Source organism: Tursiops truncatus, chromosome 7 (assembly GCF_011762595.2).
Source record: "Tursiops truncatus isolate mTurTru1 chromosome 7, mTurTru1.mat.Y, whole genome shotgun sequence".
NCBI lineage: Eukaryota > Metazoa > Chordata > Mammalia > Artiodactyla > Delphinidae > Tursiops > Tursiops truncatus.
This window is the reverse complement of record NC_047040.1, coordinates 69,480,102-69,493,379: the sequence shown is the minus strand read 5'-3', so window position 1 is coordinate 69,493,379 and position 13,278 is coordinate 69,480,102. Positions and strand designations below refer to the sequence as shown.

Below are 13,278 nucleotides of genomic sequence, written 5' to 3'. Positions count from 1 at the left end.
AGATACTTATAGAGACCTTCCAATGTGCTGGGCTATTCTAGGCATTGTACACTTATTAACTTATTTTCATCCCAATTTTACAGGTAAGGAAACTGAGATGCAGATAGTAACCAGACTCAAGTCTCATGACTAGTAAGCCCTAGGCCATAGGGTTCTGAAGCCTGCGGTTATAACCACTGCTCTGAACAACCTAAGTATGCAGCAGAGTGAGGTACATGGTAAATGCTTGTTGGCAGTTTTTGTGAGTTAGCATAGATGGATTAGACTTTCTGGAAGTGTCTGGATTCAATCTTGGCAAATAATCTAAACAGGCAGCTTGGTAGTATCATTTGGACCTGGGACAGTTGGTAGGTTACATTAGAACATAATTTGTTCTAGTGTTCCGAAATCAGAGGGGCATCAATTCTTTCTGAAAACCCTAGAATTTTCTCTCTGGAGTGTTATTAAGGATGGCAACTCTGTGACACTTTCTGAGAAAGAAGGTTGTACTCCCCTCCTCCTCTCTTCCATGGTACAACTGGTAACTCTCATCATCTTTTCCCTACACTCATAAAAAGTAGCCATGCAAGCTTTATAATAGGTTTCTTTTCTCCCCCCACACCTTTTTTTTTTTCATGTTTCCTAGATCTTAAACATAAAATCTTGAATAACTCAGGCCCTGCAGTACACATTTTCAAAAGAGTGGGAACTTGTCCGATGAAAAGATTCAGCGATTCCTCCTTTAGAGCCACCACAGGGGCTTGTTTGTTACTCTGCTTTCCACTCCTGTCTGTCCCTTCCTCCACTCTCTAACCCTTCCCTCAGCACTCGGTGGCAGAAGCGGACCTGCCCCGGGCCTCAGATCCTGGCCCTCTTGATTTCTTAGGGGCTCTGTTTCATCTCTTCTCCCTCCATCTCCATCTCTTCTCAGTATCTTCATTTCGTCCATAAGCATGCACAGGGTGTACCCATATCAAATAAATACTTACTGACCCTGTGGGCTCCGGCAGCCATCTTCCCATTTCTCTTCTTGTATTTATCAGCCTACTTCTCAAATAAACAATCCGCATCTGTGGCCTTCAGTTTTTCATGGTCCCTCCTCATGCCTCTGGAACTACCCCTCACTCTGTACACTACACTTTGCTACAACAACATCTTCTTCAATGCTTATTTTCTATACCATATAGTTTGCCAATTAATCAAGTAATCTTCTATCATTAGGTAAATATTTAATCTGAACAGTCATGTCTCCACTGGTCTGTAAGTAAGCTGAAAGGATGAATTTATTTTATCAAACAGCTGCTGGCACTATACTCTACAAATAGGTATGCGTGATCTAGTAGTGGATGACTTGACCCCATAGTTAGGAATATAAGAATTTTAATCAGAATTAAAGTAACATTAAAAAATGTTCATCAAAAATATGTTTTTACATGAGCTCTAAGATAATTTCTTTAATTCACCAAATGTTTGTCAAGCTGTACTGGGTTGAATAGTTTCCCCACCCCCCAAAATTCATGTCCACTGGGAACCTCAGAAAGTGACCTTATTTGGAAATAGGGGTTTTGTAGATGTAATTAGTTAAGATGAGGTCGTACGGGATTAGGGAGTGTCCTTATAAGAAGGTCATGCAAAGACATGCTTTTGCTGACTTGGAAAATGAAGAGGACCATGTGGAGACAGAAGGGGAAGAAGGCTATGTGACAATGAAAGGAGAAATTGGAGTCATAAAGCTACAAGTCAAGGTGGTTGCCAGTAACCACCAGAAGCTGGAGGAAGCAAAGAAGCATTCTTCCCTGGAGCCTTCAGAGGGAGCGTGGCCCTGACGACACCTTGATTTTGGACTTCTGGGCTTCATAACTGTGGAAGAATAAATTTTTGTTGTTTTAAGCCACTCAGTGTATGGTATTTGTTACGACAGCTCTAGGAAAGCACCCACTCTGTTCTTCAATGTTCTGAGCACTAGAGATATGAGTGAACAAAACAAAAAATTCTTGCCCTCATGAAGCTTACATTCTAATGGGGGGGAGACATAGGAGCAAACAGTAAATAAACAATGCCTTTGTTAGGATGTTAAGTGTCACGGTTAAGTGCTAGAGAAACTCTGCTTTTTAAGGGCTCATGTGATTAGATCAGGCTCAGCCAGGTCATCTTCCTTTCTTAAAGCTGATTATGCCATCATATAATGTCACCTAACCACCAGGATAAAATCCATTATATCCACAATCTCAGAGATTAGGTAGAGATTAGCACACGGGGCAGGGAGGAAATCTGGGGAATCAGTTTAGAATTCTGTCTATCACAGTTTATCTTGCCAGCTGTATTGAGAATACACTGCAGGGAGTAAGAAGAGAAATAGGGAGATTTTTGCAATAATGCAGGTGAAAGGTGATGGTGTCTTGGACTAGGGTGGTAGTAGTGGAGGTGCTGAGATACGGCCAAATTCTGAAAGAACATGAAGGTAGAAGTGATAGGATTTGCTGACCGATTGGATGTTGAGTGTGAACAAGGGAGAGGAGTTGAGAACTGCATGCATTTTGGCCTCAGTAACTGAAAAACAAATGAATTGCTATTTGCTGAGACCAGATGTATTAAGGGAGGAATAAGTTTGAGGGGATTAAAAAGTTTTGGGAGATGTTACTTTGAGATGCTAATAGCATCAAAATGGAGATGTCCACTTAATAGTTGCACGTATGCATATAGAGTTCAGGAAAGAGGTCTGGTCTGGAGATATAAATTTGGGTGTTGTTGTCAGGTTATAGATGGTGTTTAAGGCCATGGGAGTAGATGAGATCACCTGGGGGAAAGAAGGAAGAGGTTCTAGGATGAAGCCTTGGAGTCCAAGGTCAGAAGTCAGACATGACACGGGAAGGGGGAAGGGTAAGCTGGGACGAAGTAAGAGAGTGGCATGGACATATATACACTACCAAATGTAAAATAGATAGCTAGTGGGAAGCAACTGCATAGCACAGGGAGATCAGGTCAGTGCTTTGTGACCCCCTAGAGGGGTGGGAGGGAGATGCAAGAGGGAGGAGATATGGGGATATATGTATATGTATAGCTGATTCACTTTGTTATAAAGCAGAAACTAACACACCATTGTAAAGCAACTATACTCCAATAAAGATGTTAAAAATAGAAGTCAGACAGGAGGAGGAGCCCCTACAGAGAATGGGAGGGAGCATGTGGAGGTGCAGAAGGAAAAATCTAGGAGAGAGTGGAAACACAGAGGAGGGGAGAAGAAGCATGATCAACTGACAGGGAATGGGAGACTCAGAGGGAGAACTGAGCCCTGGACTCAGCAACACAGAGGTTAGGGACTTTGACGCGAGCAGAGCCAAACATTTTAGTGACGGGTGAGGATAAACCTCATGCCAGTGAGTTTAAGAGGGAGCGGGAGAGGAACAGCAGACAAAGAAAATAGAAAACTCTTCCAGGAGTTTTTTGGTAAAGGGAGCAGGGCAAGGGACTGGGAGGTGGGCAGGGATGTGGGGTACAGAGAGGATCTTCCTCTCTCCCTCCTTCCCTCCCTCCCTCCTTCCCTCCCTCCCTTTCTTTCAGGATGTGAGAGATTTACAGCTTATTTATATAGAGAGGGGGAAATGACAATGCAGTGGGCAGAGGAAATAGCTGCAGCCACATCTCTTAGTAAGTGAAAGAGGATGAGGTCAGTGTACAAAGAAGGGTTTGGCCTTGGGCAGGTGCTGAGAGGGGGCTGGTGGGAATTGAGGACCTTGTCTCCTAATAGCCTTAGTTTTCTCCTTAAAATAGAAAGCAAGGTTGGCTGTAAGCTGAGAATGACCGTGGGGAGGTGCTGGAGGTCTGGGGAGAGGAGACACATGAGTACGCGAGGGAGCAGCGGGGGAGCACGGGGTAGGGGTCGGGGCGTGGGGATCACCAGCTAGTACGAAGGGGCTGCTTGATTTTTGTGGAGTTCAGGATTTTCTTTTCAGTCCAGTCAAACCATTTTAATCTTAATGAAATGATTACCATGTAGATTATTTCAAATGCTACTTTCCTGGGTCAATTTTTACAGGTCTAACTTTTACCATGTATTTTTAAACTTCTTTACGTTGACTGTTTTGTTTTATGTTAACTGTTTCTGCCACATTTTCCCATTATGAATTGGATAAAATACAACAGTTTATATGAGAAAATTGAGAGCAGTTTCCCTCAGATGTTTCTGACCCCCTCCATTTTCTCAGATTTGTGTCTTAAATGTTGCAAACTCAATTCTTCCCTATTCTCAATCATTTTGGATAACAACAGAAAGCAAGTGCTGGGCTCAAAATGCCTTCAGGACCAAAAAGGCAGCGTCAAAACACCCTGCTTTACAATAAACTCGTTTGGGTAGGAAGGAAAGTGAGAAGAGAGAGAGAGAGTTATATGATTGTATTCTTTGGAGATCAGAGCTGGCTTGACATCTATTTTCTTTTGTTAGTAAATTAAATTTTTCCAATGTAATGAAAAATGAGCAATCATAAACTATCTGATACACTTGCATAGACCTCCCATCTCTTCCTTTTAGAATCTCCAGTTCAACTTAGGTAATTCCCTTTCCCCTTCCAAGGGCTGAGGAAGGAGCTCCCTCCTGGTCCCAGAAAGGTGAGTCTTGGTTAATCTAGTCCAAGCTTGGTAATCCTTTCCCCTTGCCAGAGATGGGTTTAGAATAGACAAATGACCCAGATCTGGCCAAGGACACACGAGGGAAAGTCTGCCTTGGGCCAGGGAACTTGTGGAAGTAGTTTTCCTCCCTGATAGAACAGACTATGAATGAGGAACAGCATCCTCCCTGCCTTGTGAAATGGCTGTGTGACAAATGAGGCATTGCAGCAGCAGTCATGCTCGACCTGAGAGGACAAGCTTGAGAACGAAAGTAACAGTGTGAGACCAGCAGAGCTGAAAGACGCAGACTCTGGGCGCTGGAGGAAGCTGTGGGACCACTGCGTTAACAAACTCTAGAACTGCCCTACCTCTGCACTTCCAATTACGGATGTTAACAATAAGAGTCTATAGTTTAAACAACTTTGGGCCAGGTATTCTGTTACGTGCAGCCAAAAGTATTCTCTCTGACGTAAACTGCATACAGAATCGGGGGTCGGGGCTGTAAACTGTTGAGGGCTAAACATGTAGGTGAACTGCATGCCTGGGAGCCAGTCTGATGGCTCCGAGATCGGAAAGGTTGTATTCAGGCCCATTAATTATTAACCCTTTAAGCTTGGTTGGTTTCCATATATGAACTTCCCTGGGCAGCATTTATCATGTTCTCTTTAGAGCTTCCACAGCACTTTGATCATTTACTAGAAGGACACTTAGCTCTTTTTATTATAGTTCATGTTTATGTTTCCTTTAAGATTAAGAATTATTTGAGGGCAAGGGCCATGCGTATTATTTTTATATTTCCAGGGACCAACAAAGTGCCTAACGTAGAAAATGTTCAATAAATATTTGCTGAATTAGAGAATTACCTTCTGCTGACATGCTGGGTGCATGATGTAGAAGGCCCTCCCCGAGACCTGCCTTGGAAAGAGGAAGTGTATCCAGTAGGGTGAGGGAACTGGAGGGACCACTGCAGATTAGCTCTTCTGGGAAGGATAGAGCCATGAGGGCAAGAAAAAGGTCTCCACTTGGGCTAGCCAGCCAACTGTTCAAGGAGTCATCCTTATCTCTGCTCCTTCCCGTGCTAACACCCTGTCCAAGCTGGCATCATCTCTCACCTGGATAATCCACTTCCCACCCTCCACCATTATCTATACCAGAGTCAGAGGCATTTTAAAAGAGAAACAAGATCATGCCACACTCATGCTTGAAACAGAGAAACTCCTTCTTGTGTCCCTCCATCCTCTTGACCACACTTTATTTTTGTCCTAGCCTGTATCACTGTCTGAAAGTACTCAGACAGTACTCAGCTTGCCTACTATCTGCCCGCCCCAGGACTGTAAAGGCCCATGGGAGCAGGCTCTTTGCCTCTACTGTTTAGAGCCTCATCCCTTGTACCTGCAACAACAGCTGCCATGCAGTAAGCATTCAGTACACACAGGAAAGTTCACAAATATCGCCTCTGGCCTTAGCCCTTCAAAGGCTTTAAATCTCATACAACAAGAGTTTCCTGCCTGGAATAAAAGAATAAAGGAAAATAATAGGGAAATGGGAGCCATCCATGATATTCATGGACCTGAGCAGGTCTGGCTTTAAAACAACTGAGGAAAATAAGAAGATGGGGTCCCAGCCCCACAGAGACGGTGTTAAGGATGCAGGGGCCACCCAGCCAGTTTGGCGGGACCCACAGTTAAGTCAGGGAAGGGGTGGGTGGTGTTACCCACTTAATATTCACCCCCCTTGCCCTTCTTTCTCTGTTGCACATCCTAAGCCACCTTGGCCCTCAGGTTGCTGGGAACAAAGTCCCTGCTGGCTTTGGCTCTGCCTTAAATTACCTTGGCTTCCTGGGCCTTAGATGCTGAAACACGTGACCTAAGCTCATGGGTCTACTTGCTTCCCCAGTGGACCAAATAATGAAGAAATGTGCTCATTAATGTGGACAGTTAACGAAAGCAAATGGTTTATCATTAAGTTTGAAGAAATCTCCTAGGAAGTTATAATTTTGAAGTACCATACAAAACTGCAAAACTAAAACAGCTAACACAGAAGTGCTAATTTTGTGGTTTCAGTTTGCTCTCTGAGAGACACGCCCTTTTGGGGAAGTCATAATGGACCTGTGAAGACTAAAGGTGAAAATATTTACAAGATAATTGATTTACAATAATGCAAGGGTTAGCATCAAGCCATAAAGCAGTGATTAATCTTTTTTTTAATAGGTTCCTTTTTTTTTTTATAAGATGTTGGGGGTAGGAGTTTATTAATTAATTTATTTATTTTTGCTGTGTTGGGTCTTCGTTTCTGCGAGAGGGCTTTCTCTAGTTGTGGCAAGCGGGGGCCACTCTTCATCGCGGTGCGCGGGCCTCTCACTATCGCGGCCTCTCTTGTTGAGGAGCACAGGCTCCAGACACGTAGGCTCAGTAGTTGTGGCTCACAGGCCTAGTGGCTCCGCGGCATGTGGGATCCTTCCAGACCAGGGCTCAAACCCGTGTTCCCTGCATTAGCAGGCAGATTCTCAACCACTGCGCCACCAGGGAAGCCTGATTAATCTTTAAGTTACAAAAGTTTACACCAAAACATTTCTCTAAAACAGTTATTCATGGAAACCAGCAGACTCAGGGAAGGCTAGAAGTTACAAGATTTGAATTCCCAAGTTCTAGTACTTCCTCACAAAGCACTAAACTTTTATACCTCAGTTTCTTAAGGGTAACAAGTCAGGAAATTAATACCTCCTCTGACGTGGATTGTTTTGTGAGGATCAGATGAAATAACACAGTATACACTGGAAACAAAACAAGTGTAATCCAGTGCAAGTACTCAATCTGCATCTGCTACTGCCACTGAAAACACTTAATAAGACCAGTCAAAAGAGTGGGATGTCAGTCCTGGGCTGGAAGTTGTTGCTCCTCTACAGCTCTGTGTAGGAATAGAGGCAGCAGCAGGCACTTTTTCCCAGAACACTGGCACCCAGGGATTAGCAGTCATGAAATTAAATATAGGCATATAAATAGGAAGTTGTAACATTTATGCTAATATGGCCACATTAACTTTATACCTGATCACAAAGTACCAGCTCTAGAGGCACGGTGCCTTAGCGTGAAACGCCAACTCTGTGAAACTTTGAGCAAGTTCCTTAACTTTGGTAGCCAGCCTCCAAGATGGCCCCAATGATCTCCACCCCAATATTCATGCCCTTGTGTAACGCCCTCTCACTTTGTATCAGGGTTGCTTTGTGTGACCAATAGAATACGGCAGAAGTGATAGCACATCACCTCTGAGGCTAGGTCAAAAAAGCTCTGAGGCTCCCTACTCAGTTGCTGTCTTATATCCTTCATTCTAAGGGAAGACAGCTGCCCTGGCACCCTTTGGAAAAACCCATCCTTTACGGGGGACTGAGGCCTCTGGCTAACAGCCACATGAGAGAGCTTGGAAGGAGATCCCCCAGCCCTAGTCAAGCCTTCAGATGATATCTTGACTGAAGCAGCATGAGGGACCTTCAGCCAGAAACAGCCAGCTAAGCCTCTGACAGATTCCTGACCCATAGAGACTGTGAGATAACACATATTTGTTGTTTTAAGTCTGAGAACAATTCATTATGCAGTAATAAATAACTAAAGCACCCTCTCAAGGTTTCTGTAAATCTTCTGTAAAAGTGGAGACAATAACCTCTCTCAAAGCGTTGCTATAAGGATCAAAGGAGAAGTGTATTGAAAGCCCTCAGCCCAATACCTGGCACAGAGTGAATCCGTGTTGGTTATTATTACATCTTTGTGCCTTCTCTTCCTCAAGGAAGGGGGTCCTGCAGGTACTTACAGTTACATTCCTTAGGCTCAGCACTTTGTTAAGTCTTAAAATTTCAAGTACACTGATCCAGCTCTAGCCAGTCTCTTGATGTCATTTTTCTCTAAGCATCAGTTGGGCAAAGAGTCTTCCCTTTTTCTCTCTGATCACTTTTAAGATGAGAGGCAAGATGCCTAAGATAGAGAAATTTAAGGATATGCTATAGCTGGGGCACCAAAAGCCAAAATAGCTGGCCTGAAAAAGACCAACCCACTGACCTCAGGAGCACTCGGCAAAGCTTGATAACTGAGCGAGCTGGAGTCAACTCGAGCTTTTACAGGGCTCTCTGTTTAGAACCTGGCCTCTGAAATATACAAAGCTTTCATTCAGGCTCATTTCTGTGCTTTTAAACCTGGAATAGATCCTGGACTTCCTCAGGCAAACTTCATAGATGTTATCTTTTCTTTCTCTGATTATTCCTGTCTCCTTCACATTTGGGTTTTCTTTTATTACTGGTGGATGGCTAAGCAGTCAAATTTCCTATGTGCTGAAAGAAGGTATTGAGGAAATTTACTGCTACAGCAGTGGAAAGAACACAAGAAGAACAGATATGTCTCTGTCCCATAACAAAACCCAATAAGAAAACTCTCTTGACAAATGACAAAACTCAATAATGAAACTATTTGACAGTTATTTTAAAAACTCAGCCTAGGGCTTCCCTGGTGGCGCAGTGGTTGAGAGTCTGCCTGCCGGTACAGGGGACACGGGTTCGTGCCCCGGCCTGGGAAGATCCCACATGCCGCGGAGCGGCTGGGCCCGTGAGCCATGGCCGCTGAGCCTGCGCGTCCGGAGCCTGTGCTCTGCAACGGGAGAGGCCACAGCGGTGAGAGGCCCGCGAACCACAAAAAACAAACAAACAAACAAAAAACTCAGCCTATAATATGATGTAAAGAGGGAATTAAAGGGATCACAAATGCTGACTGAGAAGGTTTTATTGCCTCTAGGCCAAGAAGATTTCTACAATTCCAATGTGAGTAAATTATTTTTATACATTTTATTGCTGATTCTCTGAGAAACTGAATGTCCAAATACGCAATATCCTTCTCTACTAGGTTACTTGAGGGATTTAAAACAAAATACGATCCTTTATCATATATACAGAAGGAGATGAACTTTTAATTTTGCTTTGTGAAATGCATAATTCCTGACCTCGAGGAGTTTTTATTCTAAAACAATTCATTAACAGTATTAAGCTTACACCTCCATCTCTCTCTGTCTCGGTCTCTCTCTCTCTACTCTGGGTGTGTCCAGAGTCCTGCTAAAGTCAGCTTTTCACACGGAAACACTTAACCTTTAAACCAACCTCTCAGGGGATGAGCCTGGGTTTGCTCATTTCTTCCTCTTTTTTTCTTAGCTCTTTATTTCTTTGCTTTCCACACAATCTAAGACGTTGTTTTGTTGTTCTATCAAAATCTTTCTTCCTTTCCTCCTTCTTTCTTTCTCTTCTTCCCCCCCCCCCCCTTTCCTTTCCTTTCCATTTATATTTCCTCTCTCCCACCTCCCTTCCTCTCTTCCTTTCTGGTTTTGTTTGACTTGAAAACCTAGGTCGACAATATGAAGGACACTTCTTGGGTGATGACTCTGGATCCTTTGTAAAAAGATTGTCCCTCATGGTGGCACAGCCCAGGAATGGTATTGCTGATTTAGCAAAAATACTGCATTCCTGAGCTTTTATCTTTGTTCCTTATGATAAGGCTGGAGTTGAAGCAAGATAATTTCCCTTTTCTCCTCAAATATACATACATTCCTATTAAGAAATCCGAGAAGAGAAATAACTTATTGTGTAAGTGTAAATAAAACACACAGTGAAACCACATCTCCACCCAGTATTCCAAGAGTGGTTCTTAGCCACCCTACCCCCTTACTCCCTATGTTTCCAATTACGGAAGTCTAATCATTCACATTTCTGAGTAGCTCTATAGCTTCCAAATGCTGCTCTGTGCCATCAGTCTCCTGGGATACTTCCCTTCCTTCCTCTCCAGCCTTGCCCCATGTCAGCCCACCTTCCCACTGTCATGCCCCACAGTTCAGGCATGCTAGAGTTATCCATCATCCTGCTGCTCACACTTCTCTCTTGCTAGGAGTCCTCTTATGTTCCCAGATAGAGGATGTGATCTTGTGTCTCTATGATGACTCACAATTCATTCACGTTTTCTGGAAAAACTTATCTCCAGGAACTGATACTAACTTTTCAGGCCTCCACACACACACAAAAAATCTCTTGTGAGAAGTCTTCCCACACTTTCCCAGAAGTGATCCTTTTAACCCCTGAGAAAGTTTGCTTAAGCCTCCCTAAATTTTCTCACTGAATCATAATAATAGTTAGACCTAGACATGTGAACCTCTCTGGAAGTCCCTGTCAAGAGAATGTCCTTGGAATCTTTGTTCAAATTTCCTTTGGAGAAGAGGCTAAGTATGGTTTAAGGGAAATGGGAAGATAACCCCTCCCAAGTCTGTATGCCCCACCCAGCCAAACTAAATCCCTGTCGTTAACTTAACCAAACCCCATGGAAGGCAGATAGATGACCCAGGCCCCTAACCAATTACATTGCCATCTTCAGTGGCTTATTTATCCAAGTTTAGTGTTCCTTTCAACTTTCCGGAGGGAAGTTCTGATAATTACACTTTTACCCTTTCTTCCAAGGATGCCTCAGCAATATATTAGAGACGAATGGATTATCCAGGTTACTCTGATTTGTTTGCGTATCTGTTTCCCACTAGATTATAAACTTCCTGAGGTCGGGGCTCTCTTTATTTATAAAATTTAATCTTTGGATTTGCAGCAACTAGCTCAGTTCCTGGAACATAATGTAGGTCATGTGAATATTTACTGATTGTATGGGTGACCCGTCCTTTTTCCACAGGAAGGCTTTGTGTGTGTGGTTGTTTAAATATACAAAGTACCACTTTATGAAAGCAGTTATATTTTAACAATTCACAACAAAGAGTCAAAAGAGTGGACAGATGCCTGCCATTTAATAGTCTAAACTGGCGGTAACCATGGCTGTCTTAAGTAACTGAAAATCATTATCAATAGGTCAACACACTCAGTTATTTAACCTCTGGCACCTTTGCCCTGGCCCTGAAATTGCCGGCCAAACATGATTTTTGATGGTTCTACAAACTAATTCTGAATGGTCACCTGAAATCTAGATAAGACCCCTCAGTATATAAGCACTGTCTACACATTTCCTGGTTGACTAGACCATCAGAGAACACACCTCAGTTGGTTGACTAGAACGTGAATACTTACATGAAAGTTACTATTTAAAAGGAAAGTAGGGCCAGTGGAGACCCAAACTAGTTATTCTCACTTGTTTGCATCCAATGGTGTGTATTTCATTATATGAATGTTTTATATTAAGAGCTAGGACTAAACTGGAACAGTGAGGCAAGCTAAAAGGAACCAAGGTGGATTTAAATGAAAGAATCCACCAAACATCATTGATCCCACCTCCTCTGAATATTACCATGGATACCAGCTTTATGATTTAACTCTGAAATACTTACTTCTATAAGTGGTCAAATAGTTATTTTCCGGCATCCCAACTCTCCAACTGATGGATTTCCATCATCCCTGAAGGAAAACCCCCTGGGCTCCCCAAGCACTATCTTTTCTCAAAACTATTTGGGGACTTGCTTTCTTATTTTTTTCCCTCCCCTTATGACATCCTTACTGCTGTTTGGGATTTTTGAACACTGCCTTTTTTCCTTTGAAAATCACAACCACGAAAGTTGTTTTTGGTTTTTTTTTTAATTTACATTCAAAAGGTACTAAATTCAAATTTAACATAAAGAAATCTTAAAACTTCTCTTTATTTTCAGGAAGTATGTATTTGCCATACACAAGACGTGGCAGGTGCAAGGCTCTCGTAGCCTAAACACTGGAGACCAACGAAGCGAATCTAGCGGCGACCACGCCAGCAAAGCCTCAGCGACGACCTGGCACACCGATCCCACCCAGTCCCCAGCAAAATCCCTAGGTCTCCTTGGTGTGGTAAAATAGAGCCTGATCCCGGTCTCCAACTGTCTTATCTTTTTCAAATGTTTTAAACTTACTGCCTTTGTTCAGCAGAACCACAGGCACGGTGATGACGGTGACGAGCGCAGCGATCCCCAGCAGTCCCAGGAGCACCTTCCACGGTGTCTGCAAGCCGGGCAGATCACGTCCAGTTAGAGCCAGCCGCTTGGCCCCGGTCTGGGTAAGAGGGTCGGGGCCTGGGCTGCACCCGAGGCAGCGGGGTTTGCCGACGGGCGCGCACTGGGAGAGAGGCACCGCGGGATGGGAGGGTTTGGAGCGCGCGAGTCGGAGCTTGCAAGAGCTGTCTCCCTTGAACTTTTGGCCTCTGGACACTTTAATTGTTTGCTTCTCTAGGCCTACAACTCAGAAGCCAAGTGAGGGTTCAGGCGTGCGATTTGCGGGTGGCCCTCCAGGTTCTCCAAGGCTCGGTGCCTGGGTTCTAGCAGAAAGTCCGCGGGCCCGAGAGCCAGGCGAGAGCCCTGGGGCGTCCCTTCACCTGTCAGAGCGTGGCCCTGAAGCTTCCGCCTAATGAGAGCCCCTGGTTTCGACCCGGAAGCTTTGGGGGCAATCTGGGGAGAGTTTGGTGAAAAGGCACCTACAACTCGCCCCTGGGGCTGTTGGGACGGGTGGGTGGGGGGAGGCCAGCTACTCACTCACCTTCATGGTCGGCGTCTCCTCAGAGCTAAGCTTTCGGAGCGGGAGCGCAGGCAGAAGTCAGGCGAGCCTCCCGGACGCGCGTGCGGCTCCGCAGCTCCGGGCGCGCAGTCACTCGGCGCTCCCAAGTTTGAACCCCGAGTTAAACATTAGTGAGCGCCGGTCCGGCTGGGTATAAAGGGCCGCGG

At 44.3% G+C, this 13,278-nt stretch overlaps 1 protein-coding gene across 6 annotated transcripts in view; it reads right to left on the bottom strand.

Moving 5' to 3' along the window:
* Positions 1-13,278, bottom strand: part of DPP4 (dipeptidyl peptidase 4) — a 77,432-nt gene extending 64,154 nt beyond the window's left edge. For 2 of the 6 annotated variants that reach the window (XM_019923174.3, XM_033860080.2), the window contains exons 1-2: positions 13,094-13,271; positions 12,475-12,562 (exon numbers count right to left, since the gene is read on the bottom strand). In XM_019923174.3, the coding sequence (XP_019778733.1) occupies positions 12,475-12,562; positions 13,094-13,099 (94 nt within the window). In that variant the 5' untranslated portion in view covers positions 13,100-13,271. Of the gene's footprint in view, positions 1-12,474; positions 12,563-13,093 lie in introns of all 6 variants that reach the window. The other 4 variants (XM_019923176.3, XM_073807644.1, XR_012333107.1 and 1 more) reach the window with 3 other exon arrangements.